We start from the raw sequence: 16,874 nt of genomic DNA, 5'->3' as shown, positions 1-16,874 counted from the left end.
ATGGATAAAGGACCTGAACATGAGACAGGAAACCATCAAAACCCTAGAGGAGAAAGCAGGAAACAATCTCCTTGACCTCCACTGCAGCAATTTCTTACTTGACACATCCCCAGAAGCAAAAGAATCAGGAGAAAAAATAAACTGTTGGGACCTCATCAAGATTAAAAGNCATGTATAGGAGGATTAGGAGGAACTTAACGGAGGACCGTGGGGGAGAAGAAGGGGCAAATAGTGGGGGAGAGGGAGAGAGGCAAACCATGAAAGACTCTTGAATGCTGAGAACAAACTGAGGACTGACGGGTGTGGGGGGGGAAGAGGGGAAATGGACATGGAGGAGGCCACTTGTGGGGATGAGCACTGGGTGTTACATGGAAACCAACTTGACAATAAACTATTTGTAAAAAAAAAAATAAAGGTGACTAAAATACATCATCGGGCCATGCCAACCAATATATATGCTTTCAGATTTTTATGTGAATCAAACCTACTGCTTTCTTAATGCTGACAACCTGTACTGTTGTTTCCTCTATTTCCATATCATCATGCATAGAGTAGCACTGTCTTTACCTGACCCTTGTTTCCAACAACTCAAGAATGAAGCATCAGCCTCCAAGTACATCATTAGCCCTGTCTTGTTAACACCAAAGCCCTAGAGATAGCTGTATCCCGGAACTTCCTACTCCTCACAATGGGCAAATGCAGAATTAAGCTAGGACGTCTGTGAATCAGGAGCTTCAGGATACCAAGTCTGTTACTACAAATGGCATCAACTGCCAAAAAATACATATATGTTATCAATGATCCTGATAACTCAATGGTTCTTAACCAAGTTGAACTGCACACCCCCTCCCCCAAACATTTATCAATGTCTGGAGACATCTCTGGTTCTTCTAGCTGCGGATGGTGTGCTACTGGCATCCTGAAGGGACAGGAGAGGGATATTGCCAGACATCCTACAACACACAGGATAATCCCCCACAATAAAAAATCATCCAGCAAAATATATCACGGTGTCAAGGATGAAAGACTCTAATTAGCCTGATGCTATAAACTGCTACTTACACTAGTCTTAATACTTTAATGTCATAGAAATAACCCATTCCAAAGCATGAGACCAATTGATTGGGGGGAGAATTACTCTCTCCATGCCCTCCTTTGCCGAACGGTTTAACAATGTCCATCACTCCAGCAAAACTTTTTCAACACAAGAACTATAACATGGCTCATAAAACTGCTTGCTGTCTGACCCTTAACTACTCCTCCAGCTGCTTCTCATACCATTCTCTCCTCTGTCTCCAACTTGGCCAATTAGGCAACCAAATATCTACTAACTTCATCTTCACCCTCAGGATGTACAACAACTCTTCTCCCTGTTAATCCAACTTCCAGTCTATAACCTCTTCTATGGTTACCAAAAACCTAGGCTAAAAGAAAAAAAGCTCCTCATGTAATTTTTTTTCTAGTACAACTTACGTTTTTCAAATTCTAAAAATATACCTTGACATTAACATTTAAAAAGGCTTTACAAATGACAGTCAACATTTATAGGTGAACATCCCATGGAAATTAAGGATACAACATAAACAAAACTCACCCAAACTAAAAATCTAACTTAAAAAAATTTTTTTAAATGTTTATTATTTTTGAGAGAAAGAAACAGCATGAGTAGGGGCATGGGGGGGAGCAGAGATAGAGGGAGACACAGAATCCAAAACAGGCTCCAGGCTCTGAAGTGTCAGCACAGAGCCCAACATGCAGCTTGATCCCATGAACCGTGAGATCATGACCTGCACCAAAGTATGACGCTTAACTGACTGAGCCACTGAGGCACCCCAAAAGTAAGGAAAGAGAAAGCATACTGGAAATATATTTCTTATTGTTATTGATTTATTACCTTATTAATGATAAAGCTAATTTCTACAAAGCTTAGGAACGAGGTAGAAAAACTTTCTAAAGGAAACCAACTTGACAATAAGAAAAACAAAACAAAGAATTGAGAGCCTGGAATTAAAAAAATAAAATAAGCTACAAAAACAACAAAAAAATTAAAAAAATTAAGAATGTAAATAAAGGTCTTGAAAAAAAAAAGAAAAACTTTCTAAAAAAGATATAAAAGAACTTGTTTTAGCCTTAGGCTTCTGGAACTATACAAGCCACTGTATCTTCTAAAACACACACATTTAACGTTTTTTATTCCAATTGACCACTGAGCAAGCAAAAATAAAGTGATATAATAATAAGCTTCAAGCTTTTCCAATTCTTTCTTAGATCTGTCATTTAAAAAGGGTTATTTGAGAATTATTAAAAATTTCTGTGAAATATTTTCAGTGCTCAGTTCACTGATGCATATATTCAGTAGGTATATTGTTCAATCACATAGCTCTATTTTCTTCTAAGTTAAAGGACTAAGTTCTTAATTTCAACCAATTTGAGACAAAAGAGCAATGAAGAATGTAAACAGTGTGAAAGAAGAGAAAGTAGCCATAAATATTTAACTCTAATTGTTCTAGCTATGGCTTCAGACAATGAAGGTCGTAGTGTTCACTGGGGTAATTATGCATGTCAACAGAGACCAGACTTTGTCCCAATACCAAAAAGCACAAATGCCTTCTGTGTTAGATGAAATTATTTACATTTTTGTTTGCCTACAAAGAGAGAAAGCAATTATATTAAACTCATAATTCAAATCGTCTTTGAAATTTCCTTCTGTATTACTAAAAATAGGACCTTCTTTTAAAAATGGTTAATGTATTTATTATAAAGTGTTAATTCAACATAGTTCAAAAGTATTATGTGAGTAAATCTCATGCATGAAGTTTCATGAGAACTAACCAACATTATCAGGAAACATGGACTTAAGGACCAGCTCTGCCCGTTTTTATAAGTTTATAAATTTTCCTAAGTTTCAATTTCCATCTTATAAAATGAGATTATTAACCTCACCTATATACCATAAGAGTCAAATATGAAATTGCTTTGAAAATAGAAAATGCTACTTTATATAAAGATGTCATAATTCTAGCACGTTGGTTTCCGCTCGGCTCCAACAAGACAAATACTGGAATAGGTCCGTCAACACTAACACTTGCAATCACAGCTACCCTTGCTAAACAGGCTTTTATAAAACAGACCAATATCAAGACAGTTAAAATGGAATCCAAATGTCATTATTTGTGGCCTTCTCCTTTTCTACTTTCTTCTATCTATCTCAAAGACTTCATGGTTTTAAAAGGAATATGACTCTCAAACCTATTATAAAAGGGATGGATAAAGCAATTGTGGTAAAATCCAGATAACTATTGAATCTGGATGATGAATATATGGGAATTCATTTACTATCTAGCCTTTACTTCATATGTTGCAAGTGTCCCCTAAACATGTTTTGTTTTTGTTTTATTTTTTATTTTTTTAATATTTTTATTTATTTTTAGGAGAGAGAGAGACAGCGTGAGCAGGGGAGGGTCAGAGAGAGAGGGAGTCACAGACTGAAACAGGCTCCAGGCTCTGAGCTGGCAGTCAGCACAGAGCCCAATGCGGGGCTCGAACCCACGGACCGCGAGATCATGACCCAAGCGAAAGTCGGAGGCTTAACCAACTAAGCCACCCAGGTGCTCCCCCCTAAACATGTTTTAATATATTAGTATCAACATGTAATTTGTCTTCTATTTCCAACCAGGTGCTACCTGAACACTGCATTTCAAAGCTTCCCCCAACTTTCTCATCTGCTGTTATTCTCTTTTCTACATGAAGCCAATCTCAGCTGCCAGCTACCACCTGAACCACATTTCCTCCCACTCTTTCCCCACTGACACTCAGTTCCAGCCACAGAGCCCTCAACACTGTCCCTCAAACCCACCAATCTTATTTTTGCCCTTCTTTTCTCTTTCTGGAAAGTTCATATTCCCAGATTTTCATGTGATTCTCCTTGACCTCATTCAGGTTTCCACTGGAACATCATCTAAGAAGGGCCTTCCCTGACCAATTAACACAAATTCAGTTTTCATCACTCATTACCCCTTTATCCTGCATTACAGCAGACTTTATTACATTATAAAAATATTTATGTGTATGTTTAACATGTCTGTCTCCCTCCCCAATATGTTTACAACACAAAAGCAAACTCCTTTTTTTTTTTCTAATTTTTTAATGTTTTTTTTTTTATTTCAGAGAGAGAGACAGACAGACAGACAGACAGATAGTGTGAGCAGTGAAGGGTCAGAGAGAGAGGGAGACACAGAATCTGAAGCAGGCTCCAGGCTCTGAGCTAGCTGTCAGCACAGAGCCCAATGCGGGGCTCGAACCCACAAACTGTGAGATCATGACCTGAGCCGACACTTAACCGGCTTAACTAAGTCGGACACTTAACTGACTGAGCCGCCCAAGCACCCCTTAAGCAAACTCCTCTTGACACTCAAAATCCTTCCATGACCTGGACTATCTTCTTTCCACCAATTATACTTACCCTATTAAATCAAACTTAATTATTCATACTTTCCCATACATGTCTCTCAACTTCCTTTCTCTGTGCCTTTGCTCAAGTAGTGACCATCATCACTCATCTGCTCAAATTCTACCCACACTGTAAAACTCAGTTCAAAATGCCACTTGCATTGATATTCCTGGCTGATACTCCTCTGAACTGCCAAAATTCTTTATTTGTACCACTCTACAGACATTATCATTCTACATTTCATTTTAAATTTCCTCTATTAATTAACATGGACCTAGAATGCAGGATCTCTATTCCCTTTTTACTTTTTAAAAAAAATTTTAATGTTTTATTTATTTCTGAGAGAGAGAGAGAGACAGTGTGAGCAGGGAGGGTCAGAGAGAGAGGGAGACACAGAATCCGAAGCAGGCTCCAGGCTCTGAGCTAGCTGTCAGCACAGAGCCCGACACGGGGCTCAAACCCACGAACCGTGAGATCATGACCAGAGCCGAAGTCGGAGGCTTAACTGACTGAGCCACCAGGCGCCCCTCTATTCCCTTTTTAGACCTCTGAGTTACTTACGTAAAAGAAAAATTCAAATATTTGCATATACTTTTTGGATATTAGAAACTGATATACGTAGGGGCGCCTGGGTGGCTCAGTCGGTTAAGCATCCGACTTCAGCTCAGGTCATGATCTCACGGTTCGTGGGTTCGAGCCCCGCATCGGGCTCTGTGCAGACAGCCAGCTCAGAGCCTGGAGCCTGTTTCAGATTCTGTGTCTCCCTCTCTGTGACCCTCCCCTGCTCACGCCATCTCTCTCTCTCTCAGATAAAAACAAAAAAAAACAAAAAACCTGATATATGTATTAGTGTTACTATATTGAAGAGTAGACAGAAAAAGAATTCAGGCATTAATCCTAGAACACACTAATAAATCCCTAACAGAACTATTTTTCTTTCTTTCCTTTTTTGTTGTTAAAAATATCTTATTTGATTGTTTTCCCAATATCCTTGTTTCTACCTTTAAATAATAATTTTCCCTATTTAGTTTCTTAAATTTACTTTAATTTGGTTTCAAACCACAGCTCTGTTCCTCATTAGCTATATTCGCCTTTTCAGGTCTTTGTTGTCTAAATTTAAAATGAGGGAGAAAACCTCAACTGCAAACAGAGTTATTATGGTATTAAATGATATAATAAATGTATAAAACACCATACGGTGTCTGGCACCAACAGACTCTCAGTGAATGGTGCCTACAGATATAGAAGCAGCAGTTTAAACACATTTCCAGGTATAAAGTTTAAACATTAAAAATAAAAAGAACAAAATCCACCTTCATCTGCTCTAATCAAGACTGGACGAGAGTACAGAGCAAGCCAAGCTCATGTTTTCTTCTTCCTTTTTTAACTTAGAAAGAAAAAACCTGATGTCATTAAACAAACAAACAAAACAACCAAAAACCCCACACATTTTTATGGTCACTGATGAGATACATATTTTAGCAGAAACATCATTTAGTTGAGAGTTAGGAAATTACCCTGGATTCTACAGTTACCTGGCTGAGTGATCATGAGCAAGGCAATTCACCTTATAGAACCTAAATGAACTCTGTCTCTTCTTATCCAGGGTTGACAATGCTTTTGGCTCAGTTAAAAGAGCTGGAGTTTTTGCTGTTGTTTTTTTTTTGTTTTTAAAGAAATGAAAACTATCATCCATGTCATCATATTCTATTCCTAAGAAACCAATATACATATATCATTTATATAGTGGAGTAAACATTCATTCATCAAACTGACCATCAGTGATGTGCCAAGCTTGAAAAGTAGTCTGAATTACTGAAAGGTCTGCTACATAGAACATTTAAGAAGTTAACAGCCATAATACATTCAGAAATATATTAAAAGAAAACTCCTTTTTAAAAAATGTTTATTTTGAGAGAGAGAAAGATCAAGCAGGGCAGAGAAAGAGGGAGAGAGAAAATCCCAAGCATGCTCCTGCTCAGCATGGATCACACAACCATGACATCATGACCTGAGCCAAAATCAAGAGTTGAACACATTAACAACTGAGCCACAAAGGCACCCCATAAGAAAAATTTTTGTAAGCAAATCTGACCCCCAAAATTGTTTTCACCATGGACTTTGAAAAAAAGCCAGGATCAAGTCAGTATCATACTAATAATGAGGGAATTTTAAACATTTATTTATGGGGGGGGGGCAGAATTCTCAAGTGGAGGAGAGACAGAGAGAGGAAAGAGAGAATCCCAAGCAGGCTCCATGCCGTCAGTGTGAAGCCTGCTGGCTTAACTGAGTCACCCAGGCAACCCTAAAAGGGAAATTTTAAATCTAAAATATCCCTAGATCCTACTCTGGTGAACTGTAAACACATACAGTACTTTTAAATTTTGACATAAATTCAGACTATACTCACATCTGGTCTTTTTTAAAAAATTACAATATTCCCTATGAACAGTGCACAACAGGTGTGGCCAAAAATGTAGGGAATACTTAACCTGGATTTTAATGTTAATATACATTAAATTTTCAGAACAGTTACTTGCCAGTGGTTTCCTTCAGGTCATTATCATCCAGGATTAATACTCTATTAAGCAAGAAATTTCGAGTTTAGCATCTATGTGAGTGACATTCACACAGACGAAACTCACAGTGGTAAACCACAGACACAGTACTTTCATTTTTTATGAATCCTTTCATTGGCTGGGCTGCCAACATGCTGTAGTTCACATGCATGTAACCTCCTCTGGTCAGCTCTCAACAGTACATATTCTGAGATATGATCATAAAAAATTAAATCCATGACTTAAGATAAATATAGTATACATAATTTCCTGGTCTCTCTGAACTAAATATAACTAAAACATTGCTCTGATGAATAATAAATAGCCAAACTATTTTAAATCACAAAGAATCTTGAATCCTCCCCCAGATAATACATATTTTGCCAACAAGAACTTATCTTTGACTTTTGGACTAAAAGTAAAGTATCTAGCTCTAAATCCTACATTAAAGCTTTCAGACAGATTCACGGTGTCTTGGCTTGAAAATGTAATACATCTAGCATCATGCACATAAACTGACGGTAAACTGGTTCAGAAACACTGTAGACCCCATGGAGTGTTCCAGGCTTGCCAATTCCTCTAAGTCAGTCACTATCTCTCTGAAAGTATGATTAATAAATAAATGGGGAAAACAATAGTTGTTCTAATTACTTAACTGAATGATACCAAATTGTTCTAACATTCAAAATGGGACAATATAAAAAGTGTTACTCTGTAAATCATTAAGAACTATAAATGTGAGAGGTTTTACTAGTATTAGGTATTCAAAAAACATATGATAACTTGAATTCAATATAAAATTAACTTTTTCACATCTCTTTCCTTAATCCAATAAACTAGTGGTTTGCTGAATCATCAAAATGGTTAGAATCATTTGTAGAACTTCCAAAAAGAAACAAAAATAAAAGCAAAAAAATCCCATATGGCCCGGTGTCTTACCACTACAGATTTATATTCAGTGAGTTGAAAGTTATGTCCAGGTTTTTGTTTTTTTTAACTCTACACTTGGATTCTAACGCATAGCTAACTAAAGAGAATATACAGGAGTAGACAAGCTCAAATATGAACCCATTACTGTATTATTTCAAAAGAAATCTCATTTCATATTTATATTAAAAACTACAGTTTGGGGCCCTTGGGTGGCTCAGTTGGTTGAGCATCTGACTCCTAATATCAGCTCAAGTCATGATCCCAGGGTCATGGTTTTGAGCCCCATGTCAGGCTCTGTGCTGAGTGTGGATTCTCTTTCTCTCTCCCTTTCCCCCTCTCTCCCACTCACGTGCTCACTTTAAAATAAAAATACATAAATAAAAATTTTTTAAAAACCCAACAACTACAGTTTGACCCCCAACTTTTACATTCATCTTTAACAAGTATAGTCTAGAATTTTAGATGCCTGAAGGCAAATAACAACTTCCCATTATGAAGAAATTTCTCTCTTCGCACTCATTTACTGTGTTTATGTGTGTAAAAGAGTTTATTCAGAATGGCCCATGTTTTGACCAACTGAGTCAATCTGGACAGTCTAAAACTGATTGAGATGGGCTGATTTCATAAGACCATAGAAATACCATCCAATCACCTTGGAATTAGACTCGACTTCTTCTGTGCCTGGTTTAGATGCACCATGAGTTGTAGTATCATTGCTGCAGTCAGACATACCTAAAAGTAAAATGTGTTAAGCACACATTAAATAATTTAGTTTAAAAAGCTGTATAATCTCACTGATATTCTTATAAATATTCTGTAACAACTGATTTGTAGTCAGATTGTTGCTTTGCAAAAATATCTACGACCACATCAGTATCCACTGATCATAACAGGTAAATAATTCTAAAAACAAAATTTCAGAAAAAGCATTTATGCAGAATGTGAAAATATATACCTTAATATTAAAAATAATTTCATAAAACATTTTTAATATGAAACAAAATTTAAACGACCAGAGCATAAACTTGATTTGACAGATGGAAAACTCATATACAAAAGATCAGTTATTCATGGCCTACACAAAACCAAAGTTTTAGACTAGCACTCAGACCTCTTCTCCCTCCCTGGCGGTGCTCTTTCATACTGATAACACAGACATGAGTATTCATTCTCAAAGTGAAACACTATAATCCGATTTCATTAAATAAAAAGCTTAATGAGCTACTTCTGCTTCTAACTTATGCAACAACATTTACAGAATGCCAATTATACATGAAGAACTCTGCGAGGCACTAAGGAGAAAGAAGAGTAAAATCAAATTCATGGCCTACAAGTACTCTGAATCTAATCAAGGAGACAAATAATTACAAGATACCACGTTAGGTATTATAATGCAAAAAAACAAATTTTTACTTTTGAAATACACTAGAGGGAACAATTTTACAATTTGTAAACCAAACCCAATACCACTTTAAGAAAATAATACAATATGAACAAGTGGGATTTATCTCAGGAATACAAAACTAGCTCAATTAGGAAACTGATTAGTATATACTGTATTCATAAATCTAAGAGAAAAAATACAGTTTTCTTCACATATGTTGAGAGATATGACAAAATGCAACATCCATTCAAAATTCAATACTCAAGGGAAAAAGGAATTAAGGGAGACTTTCTCAACATGATTTCCAATCATGACCTTGGGTGACTGAAACTGGAGAAAGTAAAATTGCAGCTAAGGAGTGACTACTGTACATGGTAGGGATATTAGTCTCTTGCGTCTCAGTTCCCTACAGTCAACTGTGGTCAGTTAGCACATGTTCCTCCTCCTGGTATATTATGAGAAAATTAATAGCAGCTTCACACTGCATCACAATGTGTGTATCGTTCACTTCAACTTCATCTCATCACATGGGCATTTTCTCATCTCACATTACCATAGGAAGAAGGGTCAGTACAGTATAACAAAATATTCTGAGAGAGAGAAAAAGACCACAATCACAGAACTTTTATTACACCATAGGTTATAACTGTTCTATTTTACTGCTGTTAACCTGTTAACATGCCTAGTTTATAAATTAAACTTTATCATAGGTATGTATGTGTAGGAAAAAACACAGTATATAAAGGGTTCAGTACAATCCAGTTTCAGGCGTCCACTGGCAGTTTTGGAATGTATCCCCCACAGTCTACGGCCATACCACCCTGAACACGCCCGATCTCATCTGATCTCAGAAGCTAAGCAGAGTCGGGCCTGGTTAGTACTTGGATGGAATGTATCCCCCACAGACAAGAGGAGACTACTGTAAAGAACTCTTCAAAACAAAGGTAAAAAACTCAAAAACCAGACTGAAAACAGGAAAAAAAAACATGAACAGAAAATTCACACACATAAAAAGACATTAAAATAGTCCTCCAAAATATAAAAATGTTCAAATTCACTCATAATTAGAGAAGTGCAAGTTAAAACAACACCAAGATACCATTTCTCACCTACCAGACTGGCAAAAACATTTTAAATATAACAAAACTTTCTGTTCATGGGGAAGTGAGGAAAAACAGGCACTCTCATACACTGCTGATGGGAATACAAAGTGGTACAACCATTCTGAAGGGAACTTTGGTGATGCCTAAGATCATCATCACATATGCACTTACTACTGTACCCACCAATCTCATTTCTAGAAGCCCATCTTAGAAATATACCTCCAGCAATACAAAAATACAGAGACATTACAGTATTCTTCATAAATATAAAATATTGGAAATAGCCTAAATGTCTATACATAGCGAAAGTGACTGAATTAAACCATGGCACAGCCAATGAATGGATGACTATGCATCTATTAAAAAAATGAGGAAGATCTCTATGATATGGATTTCCAGGATATATAGTTAAGTGAAAAAAGCAAAGTCCAAAAATACTTAGAGGTATGCTACCTTCATATAAGAACAAAGGGGATATAAGAAAATACATGTTTCTGTTAATTCNACCGGGGGGGGGGGGAGAGGTAGAGTCCAAAGCAGGCTCCAGGCTCTAAACTGTCAGCATAGAGCCTGACGTGGGTCTCAAACCCACAAACCATGATATTATGACCTGAGCCAAAGTCAGAGGCTTAACCGACTGAGCCACCCAGGCACCTCTCTAAATACCATTGTAAAAGCTATTTTGCCATACACTTACAAGTCCTTTTAGGTGTTTTAAGTGTTTAAGTAATAAGTTAAGATTACATTGCACATCAGTCTAGACAATTCAAAAATTGAAAGCTTTGACAAAATATAGTTAATTCTCAATTATAGATAATAATGGGAAACAATTTAAAAATCAATATTCAGGGGTGACTGGCTGGCTCAGCTGGAAAAGCAATCAACTCTTGATGTTAGGGTCATAAGCTTGAGCTCCATGCTGGATGTATAGGTTACTAAACACAAACTTAAAAAAATAATAGTAATAAATAAAAATCAATATTCAACTATTCCCATCTGCACCATCATTACTAACTTTCAACAAAGTAATAAAATTAACTGGAGAAGTCTTATTTTCCCATTTAGATTGTGTTTCAGAGAAACCAATGAGAAGTAAAATGATAAGAGTCTCAAAACTAAATTACTCCCTGAAAAGAAAATGAGCTATAAATAAACTAAATTATTCAGTGTACTATGGCCTCATTCTTCATACAAAACTAGAGTGTTCCAGAACATTAGCGGTGAGGCCAACCAAGAACCGAAAGAACTGGAGAGTTACTTTAATTGTTACTAAATTCCCAAAACTATATAAAGTAAACCCCTCAATATTTTTTCAATGGAAAAAAGATCAGAATAAATAATATAAGAATACAACTTTAAACACAGATACAGATAGTGACATATAAAAATATTTATATATATATGTATTTACATGACTTGGTGTATATTTCTTAGAAGCAACTACAGCCAGAATGAGCACACATAGTGCCCAGATATTGGTTTCTAATACCATTCTCCAATAAAGGGAACCAGCACTCCTTGGAGAAATGGCTAATTCTAGGACTGGGGCAGGAAATATACAAGATGAGCCTGAACATCTTGTAGTGCTAGAAAATAAAGATGTGCTTTAAAAAAATCCTAACAACATGGGGCGCTTGGGTGGCTTAGTCGGTTAAGCGTCCGACTTTCACTTAGGTCATGATCTCGCGGTTCGTGGGTTCGAGCCCCGCGTCGGGCTCTGTGCTGACTGCCGGCTCAGAGCCTGGAGCCTGTTTCAGTCTGTGACTCCCTCTCTCTCTGACCCTCCCCTGCTCACGCTGCCTCTCTCTCTCTCCTAGAAATAAATAAAAAATATTCAAAAAAAAAAAATCCTAACAACAAACCAAACAAAAACAAAATCCTCACAATGATAGGGATATGTCAAAGGAATATAAAAACCAACTAAAAGAGCTCCCAATAGCCAAAGCTGGAGCAATGTGAGCAACAAAAGAAATAAAGTAGTACTGGATTATATCTTAGAGTATAAAATAAATACCCATGAGTGAATATTCATATAAATAAATGACTGAATAAGTTAATAAATGAGGACAAGGAAACAAATTTCCCTTGCAGAAGAATTCCAAAAAATTTATGTACATACTCCACTGCTAAGAAGATGGAACATAACTCCCTACTTCTTAAGCATGTACTTCATATAATGACTTTTTTATAAAAAGTATAATATGCAAAGGTGGGGTGAGGCAAACCTAACAAACCCAATCTCAAGCTAGGTGACTAAGTCAACAACAACCACTGATAGTATTTACTCTTTATATGATGAGAATATCACTTTATCCCTGTGGGTCCTCCTCCCAAAAACATATTACCCAGTCTAATCCTAAAATGAGCATCAGACAAATCTCGGTTGGGGGACAGTCTACAAAATACCTGACCAGTAACTCAAAACTATCAACTTGAATCAAAATCAAGGAGTCTGAGAACTGGTCAAAACCAAGAGGACACATGACAATTAAATGTAATGTAGTATTTTGGAGCAGAAAAAGGACATTAGGAGAAAACTGAGGCAATCTGAACAAACATTAGTACATCTGAATATTGGTTTATGAATTGTGACAAAGGCACCACACTAATGCTGTATGTTAGTAACAGGGGAAGCTGGGCATGGGGTATACAGGAATCTTCACACTACCTGCAATAATGCTATAAGTCTAAAATTGCTCTAAAATAAGAGTTCATTATAAAATAATCTAAGAATACTGTTCTATATTTTATAATTCATTTTCAATAATTAATATAAACTTGTATTATTAAAACTTGTTTTCATGCACTTAAGAAAAAGTGTAACTGTCAATTTAACTACTATATTAAAAATATTCATTTTCAAAATCCTATATTATAAATAAAATTTCATGAACTGAAATCTTTAATACCATATACTTGGAAATTCAATCAATATTTAGGTATGAGGTACTGAGCTAGATGATAGGGATTTAAAAATAAGCCAAAATAGAAAATAAGATTTGGTCCCTATCTTCATGGAGTTTAGATGCAGTAGAAGAGAATGACAACCATATAATTATACACACAAAATGTAAATTGTAGTTGTGATAAATGTATGATCTGGGTGGTTAGAGTACCTAATCTGGGAGGTTAGAGTATTCCCTAAGGAAACAAAACTTCAGTCGAAGTGTGAAAGATAGTTAGGAGCTAATAAGTGAAATGAAAAGTAAGAGAGTAATCCAGACAGGGAAAAAAGCATGTTCAAGGGCCCTGTAATGGCAAAGAGCAAGTCAGGTACAAAAACCTAAAAGGTGGCCAGCATGGTTGAAGTGGAGTTAAGCAGAACATAGTAAAAGATGTGGCTGGAGGGTGAGGATGAGTTAAGTATTATTAAGGGGTTTTATTTTTATCCTAGAAGCAAGCCACAGAAAGATTGGGGAGGAGAAAAGAGTGACAATCAGATGCAGGTTTCAAAACAAACCACTATGCCTTCAAGATGGATAATGGATTAGCAAGGGGCCAAGATAGAAGTGGGCAGAAGAATGGAGGCTACTGTAAAAATTTCAGGCAAGATGATGGTAACAACGAAAGCAGTAGCAGTGGAAATGGAAAGAAGTAAACAGATTCAAGAGATAATCAAACAAATTCAAGAGTAATAAAATTTGTTGACAGTAACCAGGAGAGGGAGTTATTAAGGACCACTCCTAGTTTTCTGGGCTTCACAACTAGAAAGATAATGGAGTCACTCACTGAAATAAGGAGCAAAGAAATCTGAATATTTGTTTTTTTTGTTTTGTTTTTTTTGGGGGGGTGGAGTGAGGGCGAAATCAATTTAGTTCTAGACATATTGTATTTGAGAGAACTTTAATATGTTCAAGAGAGAGGGTGCCAACTAAAGAGCAAGATATACAGGCCTAGGGCACAGAGATAGAAAACACGCCCTTAGAAAAGCTGTCATCTTTAGCCTAGAAAAGCAGCTAACTATAATCCCCAAATATCCAAGAAAAACATTAGACTTTGACCATGTGGTTTAAATTAAAACAAAAGCTGAGAGAGAATATGGCAATAATATTTCATCAGCTAAAACAAAAATTGCTAGGCACCATGGGGAATACAGAGTTTTTTCTAAATCTTCGTTCAATAGTACAGTAATTATGTCACTAATCATGAAGTATTTTAAAGTTTTAGGAGGGCTGGCAAACATTGTTGGGAATGTTTTATACCTGCGCTGTCCGATAAAGTAGCCACTTAGCTACAGGTGGCGGCTGAGCACCTGAAATATGACTGGTGTCAAGGAACTGAACCTTTAATCCTAGTTTATTTTAACCAATTTAAATAGCCACACGTGGCTAGTCGCTACAGTATCAGAGCTGGTTTAGAACTCCTTCATCTATTTCTTCTGATCCCCAACAACTACCTTGCAAATTAACTGAGAGTGGTTGTGGGTAATAGAAGGATTAGAGCACTAGAAACTTTCATTCCATCTGCACATTATACTACTTGAATTTTAATTTCAAGAGTATATGTTACTTGTATTAATTAAACATATTTTTAATTTTAAAAGTAATTAATACGCCACAGAGAAAAATTAGGAAATACAGAGAGAACAAAATAAAAATAATCTATAAATCCATCTTTAAGAAATAATCTATAATTAACATATACTCATATATGAAGATCTAGATTTTTAACCCTTTTGTTAGAAGTAGCACAATGGCCCAAGTTACTCTCTGAGTTTTATCCTTCCCACCCCCATCTCCAAACACCTTGGAAATCCTTTTAGACAGCCACTATCTCTAGAACTCAACCTTGAAACTGCAAAAAATAAACACTTATAGTCCACTCACCTTTCTCCCTTTATTACTGTCACCCTTTGCCACTAATGTCACACATTTTAGATGAGAATATGGCAAAGATATTGTCCTATTTTCACAAAAGATTAGAGCAATTTCCAGTAACACCTGCCTATGACCATCGTAAGACAAAGGTTTAGAAGTCATGGAGGAGAATCAGAGACAGAAGAAAGAGAAAAGGAATAAAGGAAAAAGAAAATATATACTTTTGCAGAGAACAGCTGAAAATCTGCAAGAGGTATTCAGTGACTTCCATGCCTGCCTAAAGCTAGCAGACCAAAGACAACAAGATTAGTTTTAGATTCTTTCGTTCTATAGTCTTTTTCCATGCATACTAGAACTATTGCTGCTGCCTAGTTTTAGGCTGTCATGGTCCCTAAATCATCCCCTTTCATTATGTAGAATTACTCTTTCCAGTCTGTACATACATTGTTAGTTTTTTCATTACATACCCATATTATCTTAAATTCCCTGTTGAATTTATTATTCCTTTCTCCATCCTGAATATTCCTTTCTTCATCCCAAATTTGTCATTCTCAAATGTATTTATACCTCCAGAATCTTACAAAGCCAAGTTTATTACTTAAAACCTTTTTCTCATTTTCCATTCTTCATGTCATAAACGCATACACACTCCACATAGACACAGAGTTATATCCATCCTGATGGTAAAACTCTACCAAGTAACACTACATAAGCTTTCTCCAAGTTCATTTCTTTTTGTCATACTTTTAGGTATGACATTCAACAAGGTGTTCACCTACTGAAGATTAATAAAGGAAAAGATATTCTTTTCTTAACAGCTGATAGAGAGTAAGGTGAGATATCCCGAAGTCACACCAAAAACAATGTACATGGCAGAAGCAGTCTAGAGTAGTAGTTAAGAGCTCGGTCTGGAGTCAAACAACCTAGGTTCAATCCTGGCTCCACCAGTGTAATTTTGAGCACATTACTTTGGCCTCAGTTAATCGTTTAGTTTCAGTCTTCATCTATAAAAACGGGGATTTTAGCCACCCTGGAAAAGTTGCTGTGAGGATTAGATGCGATAACCGCATAAAGCAATTAGCATAAGGCCTGGCACACAGTAGGCAAACAAACGTTAACTGTTGGTATGGTGTTGGCTATAACCTACCTTCTGACTGTTATTACCTTTTTAGAAACAAACTAATTTAGCATACCCCTGTCTTTATAAAAATATGTTTTCTACTCCCCCAAGTGAGGATGTTAGACAGCAGGAAGTCCTTTTACTTTGTGAGAAGAATCTGGTTGCTCTACATGTCTCTTCAAGTTCTAACATTCTATGAAACAAGTGTCAAACATTTTAGAACTTCAACTCTCAACCAATAAACACTTCGCAACCAAATCGGTAAGTTCAAGTACACACTAAACTCGTACTACATTTGGAGGGACACTGATTTTTTACATGAAAGAACAATCATTAAAATACCTAATATAGAATAGAGGGAAAGGGGATGACTAGATAAGCAGCAACATACCAAAGCTTATGAAACACGCTGCTAAACCATCTTATTTGCCATTCCTAGCAAAGCCAAAGTCCAACGTAATGCCTCAGGTGAAAAACAAGAAAATGAAAGCACAAGATAACCAAAACTTAAC

General features: G+C 36.3%; 1 protein-coding gene across 5 annotated transcripts in view; it reads right to left on the bottom strand.

The window, feature by feature from the left end:
- Positions 1 to 16,874, bottom strand: part of ARFIP1 (ARF interacting protein 1) — a 133,359-nt gene that overhangs the window by 114,225 nt on the left and 2,260 nt on the right. For 2 of the 5 annotated variants that reach the window (XM_077770915.1, XM_077770920.1), the window contains exon 2: positions 8,591 to 8,670. The exons of the other annotated variants lie outside the window; for them this stretch is intronic. In XM_077770915.1, the coding sequence (XP_077627041.1) occupies positions 8,591 to 8,668 (78 nt within the window). In that variant the 5' untranslated portion in view covers positions 8,669 to 8,670. The remainder of the gene's footprint in view (positions 1 to 8,590; positions 8,671 to 16,874) is intronic. 5 annotated transcript variants of the gene reach the window in all.

Source organism: Crocuta crocuta, unplaced genomic scaffold (genome assembly GCF_008692635.1).
Source record: "Crocuta crocuta isolate KB4526 unplaced genomic scaffold, BGI_CrCroc_1.0 scaffold166, whole genome shotgun sequence".
NCBI lineage: Eukaryota > Metazoa > Chordata > Mammalia > Carnivora > Hyaenidae > Crocuta > Crocuta crocuta.
The sequence above is the reverse complement of the archived record's forward strand: the minus strand, read 5'-3'. Positions and strand labels throughout refer to the sequence as shown.